Source organism: Delphinapterus leucas, chromosome 8 (assembly GCF_059928025.1).
Source record: "Delphinapterus leucas isolate spDelLeu-1000000601 "Yukka" chromosome 8, BTC_Dleu_Yukka2, whole genome shotgun sequence".
NCBI lineage: Eukaryota > Metazoa > Chordata > Mammalia > Artiodactyla > Monodontidae > Delphinapterus > Delphinapterus leucas.
The window spans coordinates 27342149-27365113 of NC_143136.1; the positions used below are offsets into that span (position 1 = coordinate 27342149).

At 39.7% G+C, this 22965-nt stretch overlaps 1 protein-coding gene across 3 annotated transcripts in view; it reads right to left on the bottom strand.

The window, feature by feature from the left end:
• Positions 1 to 8066: 8066 nt before the first annotated feature.
• MAP2 (microtubule associated protein 2) overlaps positions 8067 to 22965 on the bottom strand; it is a 146082-nt gene continuing 131183 nt past the window's right edge. For 2 of the 3 annotated variants that reach the window (XM_089916433.1, XM_089916432.1), the window contains 3 exons: positions 16101 to 16182; positions 12439 to 12551; positions 8080 to 12220 (listed from right to left, as the gene is read on the bottom strand). In XM_089916433.1, the coding sequence (XP_089772559.1) occupies positions 12005 to 12220; positions 12439 to 12551; positions 16101 to 16182 (411 nt within the window). In that variant the 3' untranslated portion in view covers positions 8080 to 12004. Of the gene's footprint in view, positions 12221 to 12438; positions 12552 to 16100; positions 16183 to 18144; positions 18238 to 22965 lie in introns of all 3 variants that reach the window. The other variant, XM_089916434.1, reaches the window with a different exon arrangement.

Below are 22965 nucleotides of genomic sequence, written 5' to 3' on the forward strand. Positions count from 1 at the left end.
AACTAAGAGAGAACCACACTCTGGGATGAATGGCGAGAGCATTGCTCATTATTGAGCAGTACGGTTGGGTTAGAAATGATAGGGGCAAGCCACCCCCTTCCTCTTATTTACTCCCTCTGGCTTGGAACCATCTGGAATCTGGGGTGGTACTCATATACCCATCTTTGGTCATGATTCTACTTCTAAGATCCAGATATGAATTGACAAATTTCTGAAATTTCCTAATGAATACTCCACTGATACCACGTCTTCTCCACCTGCCTACTTCATTTTGGTTAATGGCATTATCATCCACTTGGTTACCCAAGTTATAAACCTCAAGTTTATTTCTCCTTCTCTATTAACCAATTCACATCCTGTGGTCTCCAAGTTCTGTCCCTTTTATGTTGAGGGTCTTAAGCATCTTTCTTCCTCTAGATCTTTGCTGCTGCTCTCCTAGCTCAGGCTCTTAGTCACCTCTCCCTGGTTTTCCCAGCTCTAGCCCCTTCTTTCCAGTCCAATCTCCACTCTGCTGCCAAAATTACTCTTCTAAAACTCAGATCTGATCACATCATTTCTTCTCCTCACCTGTAATGACTGTTCTAGCTTACACAATAGAATCCCCAAGCTTGTGAATATGATAGAAGACCCAATATCTATCTCCAAGCTTTTTTTTTCTTGGCCTCATTTCCTCTGACCTACCTTATGCTCCAGGTACACCAAACAGTTTCATGTTCTCAGAATGTGTCCTCCACTTATGCCTTTATGCATTGCTTTAGAAATCCCCTTCTATTCCCTGCCCCTGCTGGACTCCTTTTTCCCCATAGGTTTTGTGTAAACTTGAGTTTCTACCACTTATCACTGTTTATCCTGGGCTGTGGTGTGTTGTATATGATCTGCCTCCCTCACTTGACTCTCAATGCCTTGAGGCCATTGGACCAGATGAGGATATAGCATTAAGTGTTTGTGGCATTTATTCATTTCCTATTTAAAAAGGTATACACATTTTGAGACTACTCTAGCCAAAAGTGCAGAAAAAACAGAAGAATGTTAGAACTGGATTTTTTTTTTTTTGGCCTGAGAATCTACTGCGGGGCTGGCCTGACAGCAGGACACAAAAGTGAGAGTGAAAAATTGTCCCTGTCCATGTGCAGATTTATAAAGGAAATGGTCTCCAGGACTTTGTTTCTGTCTGATTAAGGACACAAAAAGGGGATAGAGAGACGGATAGAGGAGGTTGATGAGGGGATTTCTTTGGACAGAGATGCCATGCTGTCTGTCACACTTCTGGAGGAGGTCTGGGGATCTGTTGCCTTGTAACCCTAAGTTTAATAAAAAGAGGATTTAAATGCTTGGAGAGCACTGAAATGCGTTCTCTGATGTTGGGAGACACAGATGTTAGGAGACACTAGATTTCTACAGGCTGGAGAAATCCAGCAGCCAGAGAAGGGCTGATGGCTCTGGTTCTGGTACCCTTCAGCGCTTTTTTTTTTTTTTTTTTTTTAACCCTAGGCAACATCTACCCTATGTGATCCCACCTCGCGGCCTGTGAGATCCTAGTTCCCCAACCAGGGATTGAACCTGGGCCCTGGGCAGTGAAAGCATGGAGTCCTAACCACTGGACCACCAGGGAATTCCCTAGAAGCGCTTCTGAGTTGGGATTTGTCTCGACTCCCAGAGTAAGGAGGGTTGGTAATACAAGAGGGCCAGGCGAGGGCCGGGCGGGAGAGGGAGCTGGAGAAAGTTGTCTTAGGTCCTGTCCAGTAGGGCTGCCTGGATGGGAGAGAAGCCTCAGCAGAAAGAGGCTGGAGGTACACCCCTGGAAGCCCACAGAGAAAGAAAAAAATCCGCTAAACCACCTGCCTGTCATGGGATGCCCAGTCTCCAATCAAGTAAGACGTCTCCTATTCCCATATTTTTCCTTATTCCCCCAGCTTTATCCCTAGAGGGAGCAAAAGCAGCTTTGTCAGGAAGAAGAGAAAGTTGAGTCCACAGAGAGGAAAGCAGGCTTGATGCCTGAGGCAAATCTGTGCTATAAATCTTATAACATCAGCTTCGGAGTTTTGACTATTCCATGGGCTGTGTATTTTAATTTCTGAATTCAGACTTTTTAATAATTGAGATTCTTTTTATAGCCAGAAGAATGTTATTATCTAAGAGTGACTAAAACGTCACGAGTCTGTCCAAGTCTTCAGCTTGAGTCAGGGGAAGATTTCTTTCACTGCATAATGTTTAAAGGAACAGCGAGAGACAAAACTAAATTTGTGTTTTGATCACAACTTACATGCGTCATGCTTGTTCAACACATTGGTTACATAGAAAAAGACAAAATATTAATACTTGAGTGTCCACATAATGAGTGCTTTCTGATTTTTCTACAGTTGAAGCAAAAAAAATGGCTGAGGAGTTCCTCTTGGTATCTATTTGTGTCTTAGTTTTCTGATGTTAATGAAAATCTTTTGTTTACTCATGTTAAAAGTTAGACTATCAGAAGTGTGTATTCCACATCTAAAGCTTGATCAGGCATTCTTACATTTTATGCTATGAATTGTAGGTACCTGTTTTATAAGGAAAATCTAAGTGACATGCCATGCTTGTAATGAAAGCAAGAAATTTAATTCAGTTATTGGTGTCATAAAAGAGAAAGAAAAACAGCCTTTAAGAAAGCTGCATGGCGCTGGAAGCAAGAGTAACGTTAAAATACAGTCATCCCTCAGTATCTGCTGGGGACTGGTTCCAGGACCGGCCTTGCTGCAGATACCAAAATCTGGGGATGCTTAAATCCTCTATGTAAAATGGTCTGGTACAGTCGGCCCTCTGCATCCGCAGGTTCTGCATCTGCGGGTTCTGTGGTTGGTTGAATCCAGGGATGCAGGACACATGGAAACGGAGAGTCAACAGTGTTTAGCAACTGGCACATCATCATAAATATATACAATAGAAAAATGCTTTTATTCTCTAAACAGTATGAATTACGAAATTGCTTGTCAAGTGATGTGTGTTTTGGCACAAATAGTTCATCCAATTTTCCGAATAATTTCCAAATATATTGGTGATTTTCAGAAATGTCTGGTTGAACTTTGCTTGACATAGGAGTCACTCGCTAAATGATGCCTTTGTATGAGCCATGACTTGTCATAGAGAAGGGCAGAAAATTGTCCCAATAGTTCCCATTTAATTGTCATTGAATGGCTTGCATTTAATTTTTTAAAAAAAAGAAAATTTCTCTTTACATACATGATATTGTTTAGGATCCACAATCCTGTCATTGTTTGCTGAATTAACAGCAAAATACGAACATTTTTCTAGCCCTCATAATGCTGAGATTTTTACATAATATCTATTTGGTATCTTTATCATTGTCAGGAAAATTGTTTATTAGAATATTTAATTGGATCAAACCTAATCCATTAGACCAGATGAGACATCTCGGGCTGCGTAGGTTCAAATTCCAGCTTTGCCCATTAACTTTTAAACAACCTATTTTTCTCATCTGTTAAATGAGGACGCTAATAATTACAGTACTCATAGGAGTTAACATATGTTTATAAGGATGCCTATAAGAGGCAATCACTAAATAAGTATAAAATTAATGTTAAGGCCCACTCCATTTGGGCTTTTGGTGGGTTTTAGATGGAGATGAATTTCAACAGAGACCATAAAAGGCTTTCCCTTAGGCACTGTTAACCCTGCATGGTCCCATGGGGCCTACATGTTGCTCACAACCTCCTGTTGTTGGCCTCAGGAGCCCCCATTACCTCCTCAGTGCCTGTTGCCGGTCCCTATACTCTGGTGAGAGTTAAAAGTCTTGTGGTGACTGCAGTTCTTACAGGCAACTGTAGGAGAGGAGTCTGGGGAAAAATGAAGACTGGTACCAGCTGGCCATAGGCAAAGTATGGTTATATGAGCACCAGGTACTCGTCTACCAGGAAGCCCAAAAGTGCTGTCTCCCCTGTAGGGTTCCAGTCTTCTTCTGACTTGGAGAACAATGCATGCATAGCAGTAGTTGAGAAAAAGCTGTGGCAGGCTGGCTGGCGGCCAGCAGGTTGCTAGAAGCCAGCATAGACAATCTGGACTTCCTTGAACTGGCGTGTACAAGCCAGTCCTCCAGAGGCCCTGAGGGGATCATAGCAACTGGTGATGCCTGGAAGGCAGGACTTTTGGGGGCACTGCAACAGGGTCTTGGAAGCTCTCTGCTGTACCAAGCATTAACCTCATAGAGGCTAGGAATTGGAGGTGTCTATGACACCTGTGGGAATAGGCCTGGGTGGCAAAGGGCAGGCACGGATAAGGAGGAGGCTTGGAAAGCAAGTCCTTTAATATTATAACAACTTATTCAACTGGATAAGGTGTATGTTGACTGAAGATCAGCCCTGGGTTTAAGAACATGTCACTCGCTTGGCTAGGTTAGAACACCTTTCTGCTGTGCCTTTCTTCTACTTCTAAAAGTAATAGGCAAGTATCCCATAAGTTCAGGCCTACTAAGTAAGATGATAGCTTTTGCCATTTCTCACTTGACAAGGACATTTTTATTTATCATAGCGTGGAAAACAAGGAAATATACTCCACTGCATTCTTCTTTTTTCTCTGCTTTATGGTAAAGGTGGGAGCAGAATCTTAAATGTGTTTATTACGAACATGAAATTACCAGATTATTTGATGGTAAATAATTACCAATTAGTAATAAATGATGGTAAATAATTACCAATTAGTAATAAACATACTAGTTAAAAGGGTGTTTTTTTTCTTTTTTCTTGAGACAGGGCAAAATCTATTAAATATTGATTTCTCAGGCTCCCAGTCTCCCTGAGGATTCTGATCTGACCTACCCCACCTGACCTTTTCCTTCTCCCACTCTAGGATTGGGGCTTATGCTTTTGGGTTTTTGTTTCACAGAATGAGGAAGAAATTGGGAGGGAGAGAGGGAGGGAGAAACAAGTGAGTTTAGGCCAGAGGTTACAAACTCTAAATCCCACAGTGATAAGTGAAAGGGAATAATGTGGGCTGGGAGGAATAATAGGCACAGATGGGTGCTGTGGCCGAGTGGAGGCCACACGATTTTATCTCATCATTCATGGACCAGCTCCAGTTAATTATCATGAATGCCGGCCTACTGTTGCCAAATCTTTTAACTTTTCAAAGATCCAAATCTGGGATTTTGTGTGTATGTGTGTGTGTGTGAATCTTCTTGAGTTTGAAAACACGATGTGAACCAAACAAAGCACAGCTGGAGGCCACAGGTCTATTACCTCAACTAGGCCTGGGGGTAGGAGATTTTAATGGAATTGAGGGCAAAGTGGGAACAGCTGTGGTGTGTTTGTGATGAAAAGGCATGAGAGGAAAAAAGGCGGCTTTAAGGGTGTGTCTGTGGTGTTTCTTTAAGGTACTTAAGAAAACCTAGTGAAGGACAGTATTTTGAAACAATTTTAGGTTGCTGGAAAGAGTACTTTTGACAGAGAAAACATTCTAGCCTTGAATTATTTGGGTCATAGTTCTACAAGTAAGTGCCACATCACAAAAGAGGAACATTTCCCCCCCCAAGCTGCATAGAGGGTTATCCTGCCCTCCTACATTATATCTGAATTAATTTGTCTCTTCTTTGCCTTGTTAATTAATTTAAAAAAGCTTTCATTGTGTCACATAGCTAATTATTAGAGAAATGCAAATCAAAACCTCAATGAGGTATCACCTCACACCTGTCAGAATGGCCATCACTAAAAAGTCTACTGGGGCGCTTCCCTGGTGGCGCAGTGGTTGAGAGTCCCCTGCCGATTCAGGGGACGCGGGTTCGGGCCCTGGTCCAGGAGTATCCCACATGCCGCGGAGCGGCTGGGCCCGTGAGCCATGGCCGCTGAGCCTGCGCGTCCGGAGCCTGTGCTCCGCAATGGGAGAGGCCACAACAGTGAGAGGCCCGCGTACCGCAAAAAAAAAAAAAAAAAAAAAAGTCTACAAACAGCAAACGTTGGAGAGGACGTGGAGAAAAGGGAACGCTTGTACACTGTCGGTGGGAATGTAAATTGGTGTAGCCACTCTGAAAGACAGTATGGAGTTTCCTTAAAAAACTAAAAATAGAACCACCATATGACCCAGCAATCCCACTCCTGGGTATATATCTGAAAAAATTGATAACACTAATTCAAAAAGATACATGCACCCCAAATGTTCATAGCAGCACTATTTATAATAGCCAAGACATGGAAGAAATCCCAGTGCCTATCAACAAATGACTGGATTAAGAAGTTGTGGTATATATACAGTGGAATATTACTCAGCCATAAAAAAGAATAAGATACTGCCATTTGCAGCAACGTGATTGGACCTAGAGTTCTATGCTTAGTGGAATAAGTTGGACAAAGACAAATACTGTATCATATCGCTTATATGTGGAATCTAAAATATGATACAAATGAATGTACTTACAAGACAGCAAAAGACTCACAGACATAGAAAACAAACTTATGGTTACCAAAGGGGAGAAGGAGGTGGGGAGGGACAAATGAGAATTACAGTATTAACAGGTATGAACTACTATACCTAAAATAGATAAGCAACAAGGATTTACTGTACGGCACAGGGACTTATACCCAATATTTTATAATAACCTATAATCTGCAAAAATACTTAATCATTATACTGTACACCTGAAACACAATATTGTAAATCTACTTCAATTAGCAAAAAAAAAAGACTTTTATTGTGATTCCTGCTACCAGACAGATGTCTTAATCCCTTGTGGTTTAAAGACTTCCTTTAGGAAGTATAACACAGATGTTAATCTTAAAAAATTATTAAAGAAAAACTCTCATGATTTTGGCTATATTGCTCCAAATCTGTATTATTATCAAAGGAAGAGTAAATAGAACGTGACGACACTATTGGTAGAAGAAGTAGGTTTCAGTCAAGTGAGAATATGAGTCTGGAAAACCTTCAGTACAAAAGTAATTCTTCCACCAGTCACACGTTTCTACCGCTTGAAAACTAACCTCTTCGACATCGGAGTCGGTGACATTGTCTAAACAGTCTTAGGGGTGATTTTTACCTGTTAGTGGTCGCTGCCACGGAGCTCTTTCTCCTTGAACACGTTAGCGGCGACTGGATGAGCTCACGCTTCTCAAGCTTTAACGTGCCCAGGAAATCAGCTAGGGGAATGCTGTAAATTGGCCTGGGTGGAGCCTGAGGATTTGCATTTTGAACAAGCTCCCAGGTGAAGCTGCGCACAATCTAAGCAGCAAGGAGCTAAAGGATGAATAACGATAGAGAGTAGGGCTTGTGGACGTCGAGGATGTCTGTTTTCACGGCCTGCACGGCACTGATTTCTCTCTCTTCTGGCAGTAGCAGCCTGACTTGACTTTCGAGGAAATAGTTTCTCTCCATGGTTAGTTTATGGAGTTCAGACGAGGCCACTTCTCCCTTTACTCTCCACCTACCCCAACCACCCGCAATAGAGTTAGGTCTGTGACCCACCCTCGCCAATCAGCATAAGTGAGCAGGTGACCCATGTAATGCAATGATTTTCAGAGCCTGGATTTTGGCTAGTGCTGTCGGGAAAGAGGCTTCCTTTGGGAGGCTGCGAAAGCTGGAGCTCCCAGTAATCATAGGGAGAGAGGTGCCTGCCTGAGGATGAAGACAACATAGAGGAAGCAGAACGAAAATTTGGAAAAAGAAAAATTCCTGATGACATCTTTTGAGAGCCTAGATCCAGAGTTGAAAAAAGAAAGAGTCTTTTTTATTTTATAATTTTTAAAAAACATATTTCTTTTATTTATTTATTTTTGGCTGCATTGGGTCTTCATTGCTGCACGCAGGCCCCCCTCCAGCTGCCGCGAGCGGTGGCCTCTCCCACCGCAGAGCACAGGCTCCAGGTGCGCGGGCTTCAGCAGTCGTAGCACACCGGCTCAGTGCTCGTGCCTCGTGGGCTCCAGAGCGCAGGCTCAGTAGTCGTGGCGCAGGGGCCCAGTTGCTCCGCGGCACGTGGGATCTTCCCGGACCAGGGCTCAAACCTGTGGCCCCTGCATTGGCAGGCGGGCTCCCGACCACTGCGCCACCAGGGAAGCCCCGAGAAAGAGTCTAAATGACATTTTTTGAGTGCCTGGATACATCCTTGCCTGAGGCAGATACTCCTGCCTAGTTGGATACTTGAGCCAATAAATTTGCTTTTATGCTTAGGCCAATTCGAGTTTCTGTCACTTGCAACAGATAGCATCCTGCTAATACAGTAGTGATAGGGCCTGACACATAGTAGGCATTCAGCAGATAACTGTAGCCTTCTCTTCATAATTTTTCTTTGGTTGGATTGAGCAATTTATATTAGATTAGATTAGATCATATTATATATTATGTTTTTTTTCCAGAGAAGAAGAAACAATCTGAAACTATCAGTTAGGTGACAAGCAACTTTATTTTGCAAAACAATCACTATACAGCAACAAATACATTTGCAAATTTTGCTTGAAAAACATGAACTAACTACAACCAGCCATTGAAGAAATGCCTTTCTATGGTAACAGGCTCTAGAATTATCAGAAGAAAGAAACCCCCCACAGATTTGTAGCGGCATGTTGGAACCTTGGAATCCCAGCATACAGAGTATACTTTTTGTTGATTTTTTTTTCTTTTTGCTAAAGTTGAAGTAGATCTTTCATGATTGACATTTTAGGAGTCTAAAAATAAGCTTTTTCCTGCTAGGGACTTGGCCTCAACCTACATACCCAGGCTAAAAATCCTAGGTGTTAAAAAACAAACATCAATGCTAATTTTAGCACATCAGTCTTTGAAGGAATGTCTAGAATTTGCCTTTCCAAGCCATGGATCTATCTTTTCTGGCCACTTAGACCATGAATAGTTTATTTTCCTGCTTTCTGTGGCATGAAAAATAGGAGAAAATACTATACTTGCAGCTATGTCAGAATCAACCACATTGAGATTATTTCTTTAATAATATTGACATATTTTGGCTGATGATCCCATTTCCTGCTCTATAACTATATGAGTGTGTGGAGAAGGTCAGCTACCATCAAGTACATTTTTCCATTTAACCAAGTTCTCTCTTCAGCCTTCTTCAGCTATACCTAGTTAGTGTTACACAGGTGTCTTGCTTGTGGGTGGGATTTTAGCCCATCACCCTGCTGGAACTCAGCAGGAGAATCCAGAGAGAGTTGGTTCCTAAATGAACATGGCCTTTGAGACTCATCATGAACTCGGATCTCTCCTGCATCATTGTAAAGTACCCAATTTTTGGTTGCAGGTGACCCAGAGAGAGTGAGTGGGCCTTTTAACTCTTCACAGCTCTGGATTACTTATGTTTCCTTAAACAGGTTCTCAAAGGCTAAAGCCAGAGAGAAACTGGCATTAATAGATCTAGAATTGGAACTATGAAGCCTTAATTTCTAGATCAGCGTATGGATGTCCCCACAAGAGTGGTGTTCAAAAAGCTTAATTTGTGTCGTTAATCTTAAGTGTAAAGGCAAGATGGGTTCCACCCCTTATCCCCATAAGAAGACATGTAGCCTGTGTTTCTTTCTTCTACTTGTACAAATTATCAGGTTCATTTTGTTAACTTTTTATAAAGAATTTGTATTTCCATACAAAGCAAGGGCATTTATTCATTATAATTTTGCTGTGATTTGAAGTAAACATTTGTTTTAATGCCAAATCTTATAACTTGGTACTTTATATAATCTTTATTTTAGACGTGTATTTGTAAGAAACAATTTTGATATGTAGGTCATGTTTACTTATTCTTAATGCTTATAAAAAATTTAAACCAGGTTGAAAAAAAATACTTGTTTCAGAGGTTAAAACTGTTCTAACCAGCTGTTAACTTCAGCTTTAATCACTATCTAACACTACCAAACACATAAGAAAATACTGTTAAGTCTCCACACTCCTATTCTTTCTTCTCCTGTATTCTGGTGCATTTCAAGGGAAGCTGCTGAATAAAATGCCCAGATGGGACAAATCAAACCTCACAGCAATAATTAGGCAGAAAACAGACACATGCACAGTCCTAATCAGTCATTTCTAAATCGTTGTCCTATAAAATAACTGATCTATAAATAGTTTCAGAAACGTTTGCCTACGTAAAACCTCTTAGTTGAGAATGAATGGTGCACTTTTGCTCCTAGAGTTCCTTTTATGGAAGCCGCATTGGTTGTAATTTCCAATGGGTCACAAAATGGCACCCGCCTCTCTGTCTTTGCATCCCTTGGCTTCTTTCTTAGATGCTACTATACTAGCTTGTTGCCTCAGTCCATATTCATCATTTTTTCCTTTATATTCGAGAATTGATTTGGCTCAAAGGAATCAAACGCCTACTGGACCATTTGCCTTTAACTGTTCAGATCCAGCCTACCATCCCTGAGCAAGAAAAAGAACAGATAAAAATACTAGAAAGCATCCATCTAGCCTGGTAACCCACTGCCTTATTCAGGCTATTGACTATTTCATTGCTTATTCATAAATCTAAGATGAATGATTTGTAAAGTGAATTAATTGATTTGTGATTTCTAGACCGTATCTAAAGTCAGAATGGTATTATCTACTGATACATAATAGTGTTCCTTTACAGAGTACAATGTTGGAGTTATGAAAAAACTGATTTAGATATCTGCATCTCCAATATTTTATAGCTATAGCTTCTCAAAATCCTGTATTTTCCCCTTCTGATCAAGGGATCTTTGGGTATGGAGGTCAAACATTTTCTATCAGATAATTTAATAAACAGGTACTATTTGGAAGAATGGGATAACATGCCCCCAAATCCCACTGTTAGTTTCAACTTTAGCAAATGGAAAAAAAAAAGAAAAAGAAATCTTAAGAAGTCTGTTTCATGAATGATTACAGGAATAAAACCCAAACTATCCTGTGATTCAAAATAAGATAAATCCATAATCTTACACCAACAATCTGTAAACCCTTTTATGTATAACTGGACCCACCCCCACAAACTCCATGTTGGTGAAAGCAAAGAAAAACAAATTTTTTCTAGCATCACGGGAGAGACTTGTATCTGGCACTAAAACAGGGTTACAGCTTTGAGTTGTTACAGAAAGCAACTTCATGCTAAAACTTTTTGTCTTTTTCAACTTTTTTTTAATAGGGAAAGAACCCTGCTAACACCTACTTTCACATACCTAAAACTGCAACACCGAAGGGTGCAGGAGACACAGATGCTGTGAATAAGGAAGTATAATATTCAAGTATATGAGGAAGTATCACAAATGGCCACAGAGAAATATATATATATTTATATCTATAATACCGTATCAAACAGATGGAAAAGGGGTGTGAAACTGGTACTGTGTACACAAATCTAGCTGATCAACCAACGTTCTAATCAGACACGAGTCCACCCTAATGAAAGTGCTTCATTCCTAAGAGATGCACTTTATACCACTTCCTCAACCACAGCTCAAATGCGTCGTAACTATTTCTTAATTAGTTAAATAATTTATTGGATCGACTTATACTCTGATATAATTATCCAGGTCCCAAATGTTAATAACTTAATTGAATCTTTCTTCCCATTTATACAAAATAACGCTTTAAAAAAAACTTATTTCTTACATGCTCTTCCCTTCCTGCAATCAGACTCCTTGATTTAATTTAACCTGTAATAAGTTACAATGGGCAGCTTTTTATCTTTTCACCCAGCAACAAAATAGTGAAATGAGCAGCTTGGATTTTAACAAGGCCTTTCAGGATGTAGTGGATAGCCTTCAGGCACATGAAAGGTAGAAATGCAATTTTTAAAATAATATTACTCCATGCAAAACAGAGCAGAGCAAAAATAATTGTCCAATTGTACTCATGTAAAGCCAGTATCTTCCTTTTACAAATGGAAATCAAGTCAATTTCTGCATATACTATTCTTTTTTTAATATAAAATTGTAACAGTTACTACAGTTTGGGAATGAGATTATTTATTTTATGGTTTGTAAAGAATGAATATAACACCTGCTCAGAGCCCACTCCTGCCAAGAGCTCATGCCTAAATAGTATTACTTCAATGCTAAACGAGAAATATTCACAAGCCCTGCTTAGCGAGTGCGGCAGTGACATCCTCGGCCAGGGTGGCAAGCTGGGGGGATTCGAGCAGGTTGATGCTTCCAGAAGAGGAGACGTTGCTGAGTCGTCGGGGGGATGCCACGCTGGATCTGCCTGGGGACTGCGTAATGATCTCAGCCCCGTGGTCCACACGGGCCTTAGCATGCTCTCTGAAGTTCAACTTTTGGCTGTCAATCTGTTTAAGACAAGCATCAGTCCTCGTTAACTCAAACATCTTAACTGTCGCTTAGCTCTTTCTCTATATCCCAGAGCTGACGTTCATGTCACTTCTATTCAGCTCTACCATCCCTACTTCTAGAAATCCAGGCCTTCAATTTGGGACCCATTTTGATGAAGAGTATTTCAGAAGGATTTTTTAAAAAGGCAAGATCGGCTCAGGATCTTGTTTCTTACCTTGACATTACCACCTCCAGGTACGTGGTGAGCATTGTCAAGTGAACCAACTTTAGCTTGGGCCTTTTCTTTGAAATCCAGTTTCACACTCTCAATTTTCACACGCCCACCGCCTACGTAGGAGAGGAGAAAGGCTTTTAAATGCCTTGCTAAAATTAAATCTTGTATTTGTGGTGACTAGTTCCCCAAAATGATTATAGTAGGTAGACCATGGCAAACGACAAACTTAATGAACTCTACTATCCCTCCGACCATGGATGTGAAAGGAATCTTTTAGATTTCTAGACTATACCATTTTCCCCACACCATCTACGGTAGTGACATCCTTTTTGTACCATTACGTGGATTGCTCTACATGTTAATTCCTTTCTCCTCTACTCATGTCTAACCTAAAATATCAGAGGGTTTTTTCTTGTCTGTGTGATAAAAACTCTAAAAATAACACAATGAAAGTATCATATGTATCCTTTCTCAAACTTGGCACATTTAGTCTCTTATTTTTAAGGGAGCAAATTAAATTGCAATGAAGCTCTTCTTTATTTTTCTTAATGGTAATAGGTCACTTGTTCAAAGAACTATTAGGCTAGCAATGGAGTGCATGTGGGTAATATTACCATTTGTCAATTTTCAGCATTGATAGCTTGACTGATGAAACTGGAGTCAGGGGCTAAGTTGCTTAAGAGCTTCCATTTTAATTAGCAGATGGAGTGATAGGAAGAGACTCTTAGGAGATCCCATTCTTTTCCAGATGCCATAGGACCAATGTGACTCTGACTTTGATCTGATAATACTGAGACGGAGTTTTGACCATGCCATTTCCTTAAATGCTAATTAGTCTGAAACTCGAGGATCTGCTGATAGATGAGAGTGCCATGAGCCACCCTTCTGTGGCACTCCCCATTTCTGCACACCTTTCTCAGGCTTATGAATGTAAGGAGTTCCACACTGAGTTGTCTTTTAGCCTGTTCTTGAGCCTGTCTGCTGATGTCTTTGACCTGGAAGGAAGCTGGATTAGATACCTTTACCTGTCTCCACCTAAGAGATTAGCTTTGACTTGCATTATTAACTTGGTTTTGGCTCTATGCATTTTTTTGCAAGGCCAGTGGTAAGCCATGTGACCCTCTACTATCATTGCATCTCTCTTGGGGTTTTGATTTGGGAAGAATACCTGAGGGACTCTATGGAAACATGGAAGAGATTTTTCAATTTTGGACTCTTGCTGCTTATTTATCTCTGTAGACGAGAGAAAGGTCTGTTAAAACTTTACAGGTCTCTTAGGCCTGTGGTGTTTTTCTCATGTGATACCTGGACATTTATATTAACACCCAATTACCTGGCCAGGGGCCCCTTGAAATTGTATGGTGTTACTGGATTAAATTTTGAAGATTCATTCATTCTCCTCCTGAATGCTTAGGATGTACATGATGTTATTTAACTCATGCTTACAGAAGACATGTAGCTGTCCTTCCCTCAAAAGATGCATAACTGCAGGAGTGTTATCCTTCCAACATTTTACTTGGCCCCATGGGTCTCACTTGTTGGTTGTTACAGGATTAGTGTGATTCATAAAACATAATTATATGGGTTAGAGTCTAGAAGATGTTGAGCTTTCAGCTACATGAGATCAACTTTCTTAGGATCTTACTTTTCTATTTTTTGGTGGCCTCTGCTAGAAATTGTCTTTTCAAGTTTTCTTTTATGGTTATATGTTGTGTCTATGTAACCTTGTTGAAATTTTTTTGAACTGTATTTTGAGAGAGAGAGAGAAAAAAATAACAATGTAACATTGACCCAAAATATACTCAGAAAAGGAAGACTGAGAAGTCTATTTCTGTTGAAGCCCTACTAGGTATTTTTACGTAACCCTTAGAGAAGCCCATTTGAATTCAGACATCTCTGCCTTTGGTTCTGAAAAATTCTGGCCCCATCAGGAGCAGTAACTGCAGAAGACTATAATCCCCATCAAGCTTCATATGTCCCGAAGTGAAGTCCACAAGACCGGATATTTCAATTTGTGGCTCCAGGTATCAAATTGTTTCCTTTATTTTCTCCTTAGATATTCCACAATCCAAAGTAACTTTGTGAAAAGCTTGCTATGACAAGGATCATTGTGCTAATACATCTTTATGAACTTAGTCACCTGGTTCATTTATTACGAAGTAAGAGCTAGATTTAGAAAAAGGTGGGAGTCCATGACGATAGCCTTTTATGACCAGTAAAACATACACAGAATATTTTCTTATCTATATAAGATTTTTCTGTGCATCAAGACCCCAGGTGAATTTAACTAAATGTATACTTACTGTCTGGAATGAAAGAATCCAATATTGTCTTTTGTATTCTGGAAGAAAGTAGGCAGTGTAGCCAAATACTTCTATCATACTGTTGACACAGTACAAAGTCAACTAAATGTTTGTAGACTTAAGTAATAGATGGGGAGTTGTGAAGATACCCACATGGGAACATATCCCTGCTGTTTCCTAAATGACAGAGAGCTAATTCCGGGGTAGCAATTCTGAAACCAGGAATGGAGATTCCTTACTCGTAGTTTCTAACTCCTTGACTTGCCTTATGAACACCCTTTGCCAAAGAGAAGCCCAATTTCTAGATATGTTTCCAGTTCGTTTATCTATTTTGAAACATATCCTATCTACCTTTGTTTTTCAACTAATAAATTCTTCTTAATAATCTCCTGGTCAGAAATCTCATTGGGCTCAATCATTCTTATACCTTGTTTTGATAACATTTGAGACAGTGATTAATGGGAATAACCTATTACCTGGTTTAATTAAGATGCCAAGCATAGATGGTTAAAACCAGTTGCTTCCTCTTGTCCTTCAATGGTATATATAAATTGTGTCAAAATATTCTCAAGAAAATTTACAAATTTGACAGTTGTCCATTATTTACATATGCATGGAGGTGGAGTTTAGCAAAAACATAATACATGATACTCAGAAAAAGTGACTCATAATACATTAGAGGGAATTAAAGAGGGAAAAATCCCCAGCAAGATGAGTAGAAATTCTACCTTAGAGCATCAGTCTTATGAGATATTCTAGAAAAACAAGAAGTCCATGGTCAAATGAGTTGGGGGAGACATTGCATTCTGAGGATTCACAATACTTATAGACCTGGATCTGAGAAATTCAGCAGAAAAGTTAATTTTTTCAGCTTTGCTTAAGCACAATCCTTTTTTCACATAATGTAGAAAAACAATTTCTTGAAAAATCTTTGGAAATGCTTCTTTCAGTGTATGTATTATGTATAAATACATGGCCCAATGTATTTTATAGACTATATATTTCCAACGAGCTCCAACATGCATGTTGCGTACATCGAGATAAACGCATCTCATGTACCTTTTAATTTTTATTTATTTATTTAATTTTATTTTTTTGTCTTTTTCTCTCTTTTTTTTTTTGTACCTTTTAATTTTTCACATGTCCTATGATACATGGCCTGTGTGTGGTAACTAAGTTTACTTGTCCAAGTGAAGATGCCTTGAAATTTCTAATGTAAATTTCTATTAATAAAAGCATGACGTATCAGGATTTGGAAAAGTCCTTCCAATTAGATATTTCACAGCAACACAAATTTCGCTTGTCAATTTCTTGAATCCCATCTAATATCTCCCAGGCTACTAAAAAGAACGGATTTACCTGGCCTGTGGCGGATGTTTTTCAGAGAGCCGCATTTGGATGTCACGTGGCTTAGGTCTATCTTCTTGGTGACAATCTGTACCTGTGTGAACCACATAAAATGTGCTTAAAGTAGTTTAGACATAAACAACCCCCAAGATCATACGTCAAATCTAGAAACATATCCAAACTCACAACATACAACAACATATACATACAAATGGGAAAACACAATCTTCCATAGATCCTCCCACATGTTTGGTTGGAAAGAAAAACCAAAGTGAAGGAAAATCCTAGAATAGAAGATTTTATTAGCAGAAAACAGATCACGCCCCAAGGGGATAGAAACACCTGGATGCATAAGGCAAGCTTCCACCCAGAGAACGAAGCCACACCGTGTCAAACCTTTCCATAAGCAAAGAGCCAAGTGAAGAGAGAAATTATGCTTTAAAAAGTGATTTTTACATAAAAGTGACCAACTTTGCTCATAGAAACAAGAAGCCCAACACTGCTTTAAGATAACAAGAAGAAGAAAGCTCTAAACATGCTTTTCTAAAATACTATTGTCATGTCTTGGCTAAATGGAATTTTTATTGCACACCAAATTATCAATATAAAATGACAGCATTTTTTCTTCTTTGTGTCTTGTTGAAATTATTTCATCTCCCAATATTTGAAACAGTGCTTTCCAAGTGTGGTTCCTGGTCCATTTGCATCAGAAATACATGGGAATTACTTACTTGAACACTGGAAATGGCGTCAGGGAATCTGCACATTTGAACAAGTGATTCTTCTCTAGGGGGAAATTTCAGACTACTGTTTTGGAGGTTGGAAGCTCCCTTACTTACTTTAGAGATCATTAGTTATCTCAATTTATCCTTTTCCATGTAGGTGTTTTGACCGGCAGCACCCATAGTAGAGGGCAGCTGGGTCTATCCTCTGATACCCTCAAATTATTTCCTAGGACCAAGATTGCTTCTGTGAAAGTACCACATGGTGTGAGCTTACAGTCAGGGCAACAGGAAGGAGGGCAACCTTGTCAGTGTAAATGTTGAGCCTGAAGCTTAGCCCTGCACCCTGGAAAGAGCCCAGAAAACCTTGCTGTGGTCCTCCCACATGGCATATTTTCACACCCAGTGGAGCTACTTTGAACATCAGGTGACAGCTCTTGCTAGAAGGCACTTGCTTGTCTCTCCTTTCACTGCTTGACTCCGTCTCTGCCCAGTTGAGGAGCAAGGAACCAAGAGTTATTAGATAGGTGAGAATTCCAGATTTGATAATCTATAAATTACCTGAGTCACAGACGGTCAGAATCTGAAGTTTAGGTGACAGGATCTGTAGTATAGAGAGTCACCCAGTTCGCCTTTTTTGTTATTCTAATTTTACAAAGAACCATGCTTTCTTTAGCTTGAGTTTGCCTGTTTCAACTCTTCCTCAACTACATTTGAGAAACACGGATTCATCTTTCCCTTTCTCTCATAGGATATTATTTTCACTCAATTTAAGAGACAGGAAAAAATTCCATCAAGACAGAGTATATTGGGACTTGAATCTTTTCACTGAATTACAGATGAGCCATGCTTCACCAGTTTTGTATTATTCCAAATGATATCCCAACTCTCATGAATAATGAAGCACAAAATATTGACATTATACAGTTTGGGTACTTTCAAGTACATCAGACTTTGCCTCAAGAGTAACTTAAATGGAGCTAGAAAAGTGTGTGCACAGCTGACTTTTACAGGGGAGTAGAGACAGCATGAGAAAATACCTTGAAGCCAAAGGCCAGCAAACAAATTGGCAAGTGAGGTGGGTTTTCCATCTCCCCGAAAACCATGGTGTACCCCATTATAAAAGCAAGAATTCGCCAGTGATCTTAGAGGGAAGGATGGGAAGGCCATCACCAAAAATGCAAGGTTGACAAGCTCCCAAACCAGGGGGACGTGTGGAGCAGCAGCAAGAAGGGGGGAGTGTGTTGGGAGGGAGGCAGGAAAGGAGACCAAGTGCCTGCTGTGCAGATGGCTCCACACAATCAGGACGGCTCCTAACAGAAGCTTCTACTTACATTTCCGCCCCCAGCAGAATGTTTGATGTTATCCTTGGAACCACATCTGGACTGAACCTTGCTAAAATCAATCTTCTGGTTTAAAATCCTAACCTAAAAGGAATTGGAAGTAACTTCACTGTGCATTTTCCTTTCAATATGCTGGGTATAGGGAACCAGAAATGGGCAGCACCAGAGGCTCCAAACTCCCTTCCACCTACGTAATCATTTAAGAGAAAAAACTAACACTGAAACTGAAGAGCAGATCTATCATATGAATATGAGCCCCTTTTCTCCTGCACCCCGCCCCGCCAAGGGCCAAATGCTTGAGAGCCTTAGATATCCCAGCCGTAGGCTGCTATAATCTGGAAACAATATAGGAAAAGAAAAATAAAACTTGAATTATCTGTGAGGAGGATGCTTCTGATATTGTGGGCAACGCTGGGACTCAGGTCCACTCTCTGGAAGGGCCAAGATTGTAGTTCAGCCCAGGATCCTGAAGGATACACCAGTGCCCTCTCCTCCCCCTTAATCCCTAAAGTGTCACCCATCACAATGGTGAATCACCTTGTACACTTGACTTGACTATGATTGGTCCACATAGAACAGGTGAGGTTCACATTGGTCTGGCTGAATGCTACAGGTGAGGGTTCTCATTCATCCAGGGGAAGAAGCCCTGGTTTCCCAAGACGGTCAACAAGGAGGCTCTGGGCCTCCTCTCCTGAAAGGATTTATGATTCCCTTGCTGGTTTGGCTTGGTAGCCTTTTGAAAGGCCTCTCTCTGACAACTGCTCATAAATAGCCATTATTCTTGGATTTGGTGTGAAAGCATTATTTCCGTTTTTAGAGGGGAGAAAACCAAGGACCATTAGCTAGCTGACTTGTACTGAGTCATGAACAGGTAGTCCAAGCCTTGGTTGGGCCCAACAGATATGAGGTTAGGTGTTCTATTTCTATTTTCAGCAAGTCCAGTACTCACCTTGAAGGCAATAGTAAATCCAGGTAATAGCAACTCCAGATCTGGAAAGATATTACTCTGGTGTAATGTAATGTGCAAAGTAATAACTCTTGTAGCTTCGTTCATGTGTTTTTGAATTGTGCGTGTTTTGGAGGGCCAACAAGCAATGTAAGAATGGAAGGAGAGGTTTATTTTTGTTTGTTTTATCTTACTTTGGCTACAACTACCCCCCAATAGCTAAAGGGAAATCACGTCTTTAGTGCTTTAGGGGACAATTTATCCTCTTATATATGAAAAAAAAAAGCTTAATAAAATTACCCTAGATATACAGCTGTCTCTAAGAATGGTATCACATCTCGTGGTATTCACAAAAAAGAGTAAAATATTCAAGAGCACGTTGAATCCTGACTAGTTTTAACTAGACAAAGCTTAAATTGCAGCATCTGCCTAACATTGACAAGATAGCTCGTTCCTTTCAGGGAAGTATCATCCACAGCTCTCATCGGCAGCCCGAGGGAAGGGCCTCTCCTCAAAATCTGAATTCAGAAGACATGATGATTGGGCCACTCTCTAGGGCATAATACAAATTCCTATTAAAAAAAGGGGGGCTATCACAGAGTCTGTATCTAGCCACATGTGTAGTTGTACTGTAAGAGTTTCACATAAATTGTAGATGCAGATAATGAAGTCAATAAAGGCCACTACATTTCAAACCTCGCAGGTAAGTTATTTTTAGAAAGCAAATAATTTTGATTTGTTATTTCTAATAATGATACTTTAAATTATTCTCCATAAGGATCTATTTATTTTGGCAATGAAACAGAATTCATCTAAGCCATTTTTCTAATCCTTGGGGATATACAGAGTCTCATATTTCATTTACAAATTTTAATTTAGAGATCATAAGAGTACCAATCAAGTGACTCATTACCAAGCGACCAAAAGCCAAAAGTTAAATCTGACTCATCTGTTGCAAAAATGGAAATTCCAAATTCAGTTATATAAATTTGTTTGACTCTAACTTTTAATCAGTTGTTTGACAATTTTTATGATTTCGAAAACAAATGATTCAAACCCAAAGGGGACACATTGCCTGCATTATTTAGAGATGATTTAAATCTTAAATTCTAAAACTTCAAGGCCAACTTCAAAGTCGATTTTCCCGAGAATCATAGATTTTCTAGCGGAAAAAACTAGCTGGACTTTTTTTTTTTTTTGGTACGCGGGCCTCTCACTGTTGTGGCCTCTCCCGTTGCGGAGCACAGGCTCCGGACGCGCAGGCCCAGCGGCCATGGCTCAGGGGCCCAGCCGCTCCGCGGCATGTGGGATCTTCCCAGACTGGAGCACGAACCCGTGTCCCCTGAATCGGCAGGCGGACTCTCAACCACTGCGCCACCAGGGAAGCCCTAGCTGGCCTTTTTTGATGGTAGACTATATTAACCCATGTTTGCTCAATTTGACATGCATTAATAACACATTCTTTACATATTTCCATAATTGAAAAAACTTCATGGTACATATATATATATATATATATATATATATATATATATATTTTTTTTTTTTTTAAGATGTTGGGGGTAGGAGTTTTTATTAATTAATTAATTAATTTTTGCTGTGTTGGGTCTTTGTTTCTATGCGAGGGCTTTCTCTAGTTGTGGCAAGCGGGGTCCACTCTTCATCGTGGTGCGCGGGCCTCTCACTACCGTGGCCTCTCGTTGTGGAGCACAGGCTCCAGACCTGCAGGCTCACGCACAGGCTCACGCACAGGCTCCAGACGCGTGAGTTGTGGCTCACTGGCCTAGCTGCTCCGCGGCATGTGGGATCCTCCCAGACCAGGGCTCAAACCCGTGTCCCCTGCATTAGTTGGCAGATTCTCAACCACTGCGCCACCAGGGAAGCCCCATGGTATATTGCTTTTGTCTAAAATGAGGCAAAGTATGACATTCATTTTGCTTAATGGTTGAGTGGACAGAAATAAAACCACTCTGGGCAGTGAATGTTTGATGTTCAGTAAGTTTTACACTCTAGCTTGACAACTTGTATCTGAGCCATGTGACTCACATTTATGCCTTAGCAAAATTACAAAATACTTCATGCCAAATATCTCTAGGATCATTGGCAAATAATGCCTTAGAGAGTTAATTCCACAAATACAGGCAGTCCTCAGAAACCATCCCATAAAATAGAAAAATAGATGACTGCTGTGAAGCATAAGGCTTTATTTCAGATTAGTTTTTTTTTATCAGAGTTGAGTTTAACTTTCTGTTCTCTGTGGATAGATTGAAATAAAAACTACTTTCTTTGGGAAGAAATTTTCATTGGACTTTTGTTTTCCTAAAGCCTATGTCAAGAAAAATTATGTTAACATCTTAGAGACTGCCTAGAAAAAATATAATGACCTTCTAATTTACAAATGAACTAATTTTCTATTTAAATGATATGAAGGAAAAATTATTTGAATAATCATTATCCAACATTAACTCTAAACCACACTTTAATCTGTTAATTTCTTTCAATCAAAATTTTTACTTGCTCTATTAATGCAAAGAATATGACAACCTTTCTTCCTGCATACTTCATAGTGGAAGTGAAATGTATTATTGTATCAATCAACTGGATCATCCTCCTAAAACTCTGCCTTATTCAAAATTCTACCAAACTCCCTATTTCCTATTAAATGCAACAAAACTTTTAGCCAGGCAACCAGGGTTTGTAGCAATTCTGATTTTTGAGTCCTCTCTTAATACTTTACATTTCATCCAGACTGTATTCTAGTCCATATTAAGGGCCTTGTTACATTTTCAGGTTCACCCCCATGCTTTCTTCATGTTCTTATCTCTTGACAGAATGCCCTCTTTCCAAGTTTAGTCTGTAACAGATCATCCTTCAAGGCTCAGCCAAACCAGTCCCTCGAAGTGGCAGGCTGGCAAAAAAGGATTTTATTCTCATGGGCATACATTGATGACTTGTATGCACACACCACTGACTTTTCATTCATATAAGGGTCTTATAAGCATGAAGAGTTATAAAGAATAGGTTAATGTAATTGAATAATTAATCAGAATTATTTAATTTTAATTAATTCTATGTATTCCTCCACAATGTTAGGAAAGAACAGAATAGTTACTTTCTGGATATTCTTGATGTGAGTCTAGTTGAATTTTACCATAATGGTTCAATTGAAGTGATCTGCCACTGTACTCTCTCTGCATATAAGTTTAATTGCTCCTTTAGAGAAATGAGCTTTTTGTTTTTCCCCCCAATATGGGGTTACTCTAAGAAAGGGCAGGAATACAAAATGCAGGCTATGCCTGTAGACAGGAAAAGATCTCTTACTAGAGATTAGTTGGAAATATGAAACATGAAAAATGAAAGAAAATACAATCCTAACATAGTTTTTAGTAAAACAGTTTATAAACCAGAGGCATTAATCACAGTGTCAACTTGGATTTCTTGAGCAACAGAAACTTGATTTTTTTGACACTCTCTGCTGCTGCTTATTTAAGTAAAAACATCCCCATGTCAGCTCAAGATGGCAAGATATGGAAAGTAACTGGGAGTCCGAAAGTTTGGATTCTGTTCTCAGCTCCTTTACAATCTGGTACTAGGTCTTTCAGGTCTCTTCTAGGCATGAACCTCAATTACAAGAAATTTCCTTCTTTCTCCATCCAAGGTTGTCTTAGAAAGAAATTCTTTTTGAAAGGTAGTGGACAGTGACACTCAATTGACTTCCCTTCAACTTTATGGGGAATTAAGCTTTTCCTTTGGGTTTGCATCATTTCTCAGGAAGGCTTATTAAGCTTTCCTTTATACTTGCATTATAAAAACACTTTTCTGTCTTTCTCAAAAGTATTTCCTATTCCATAACATTCAATTTTAAT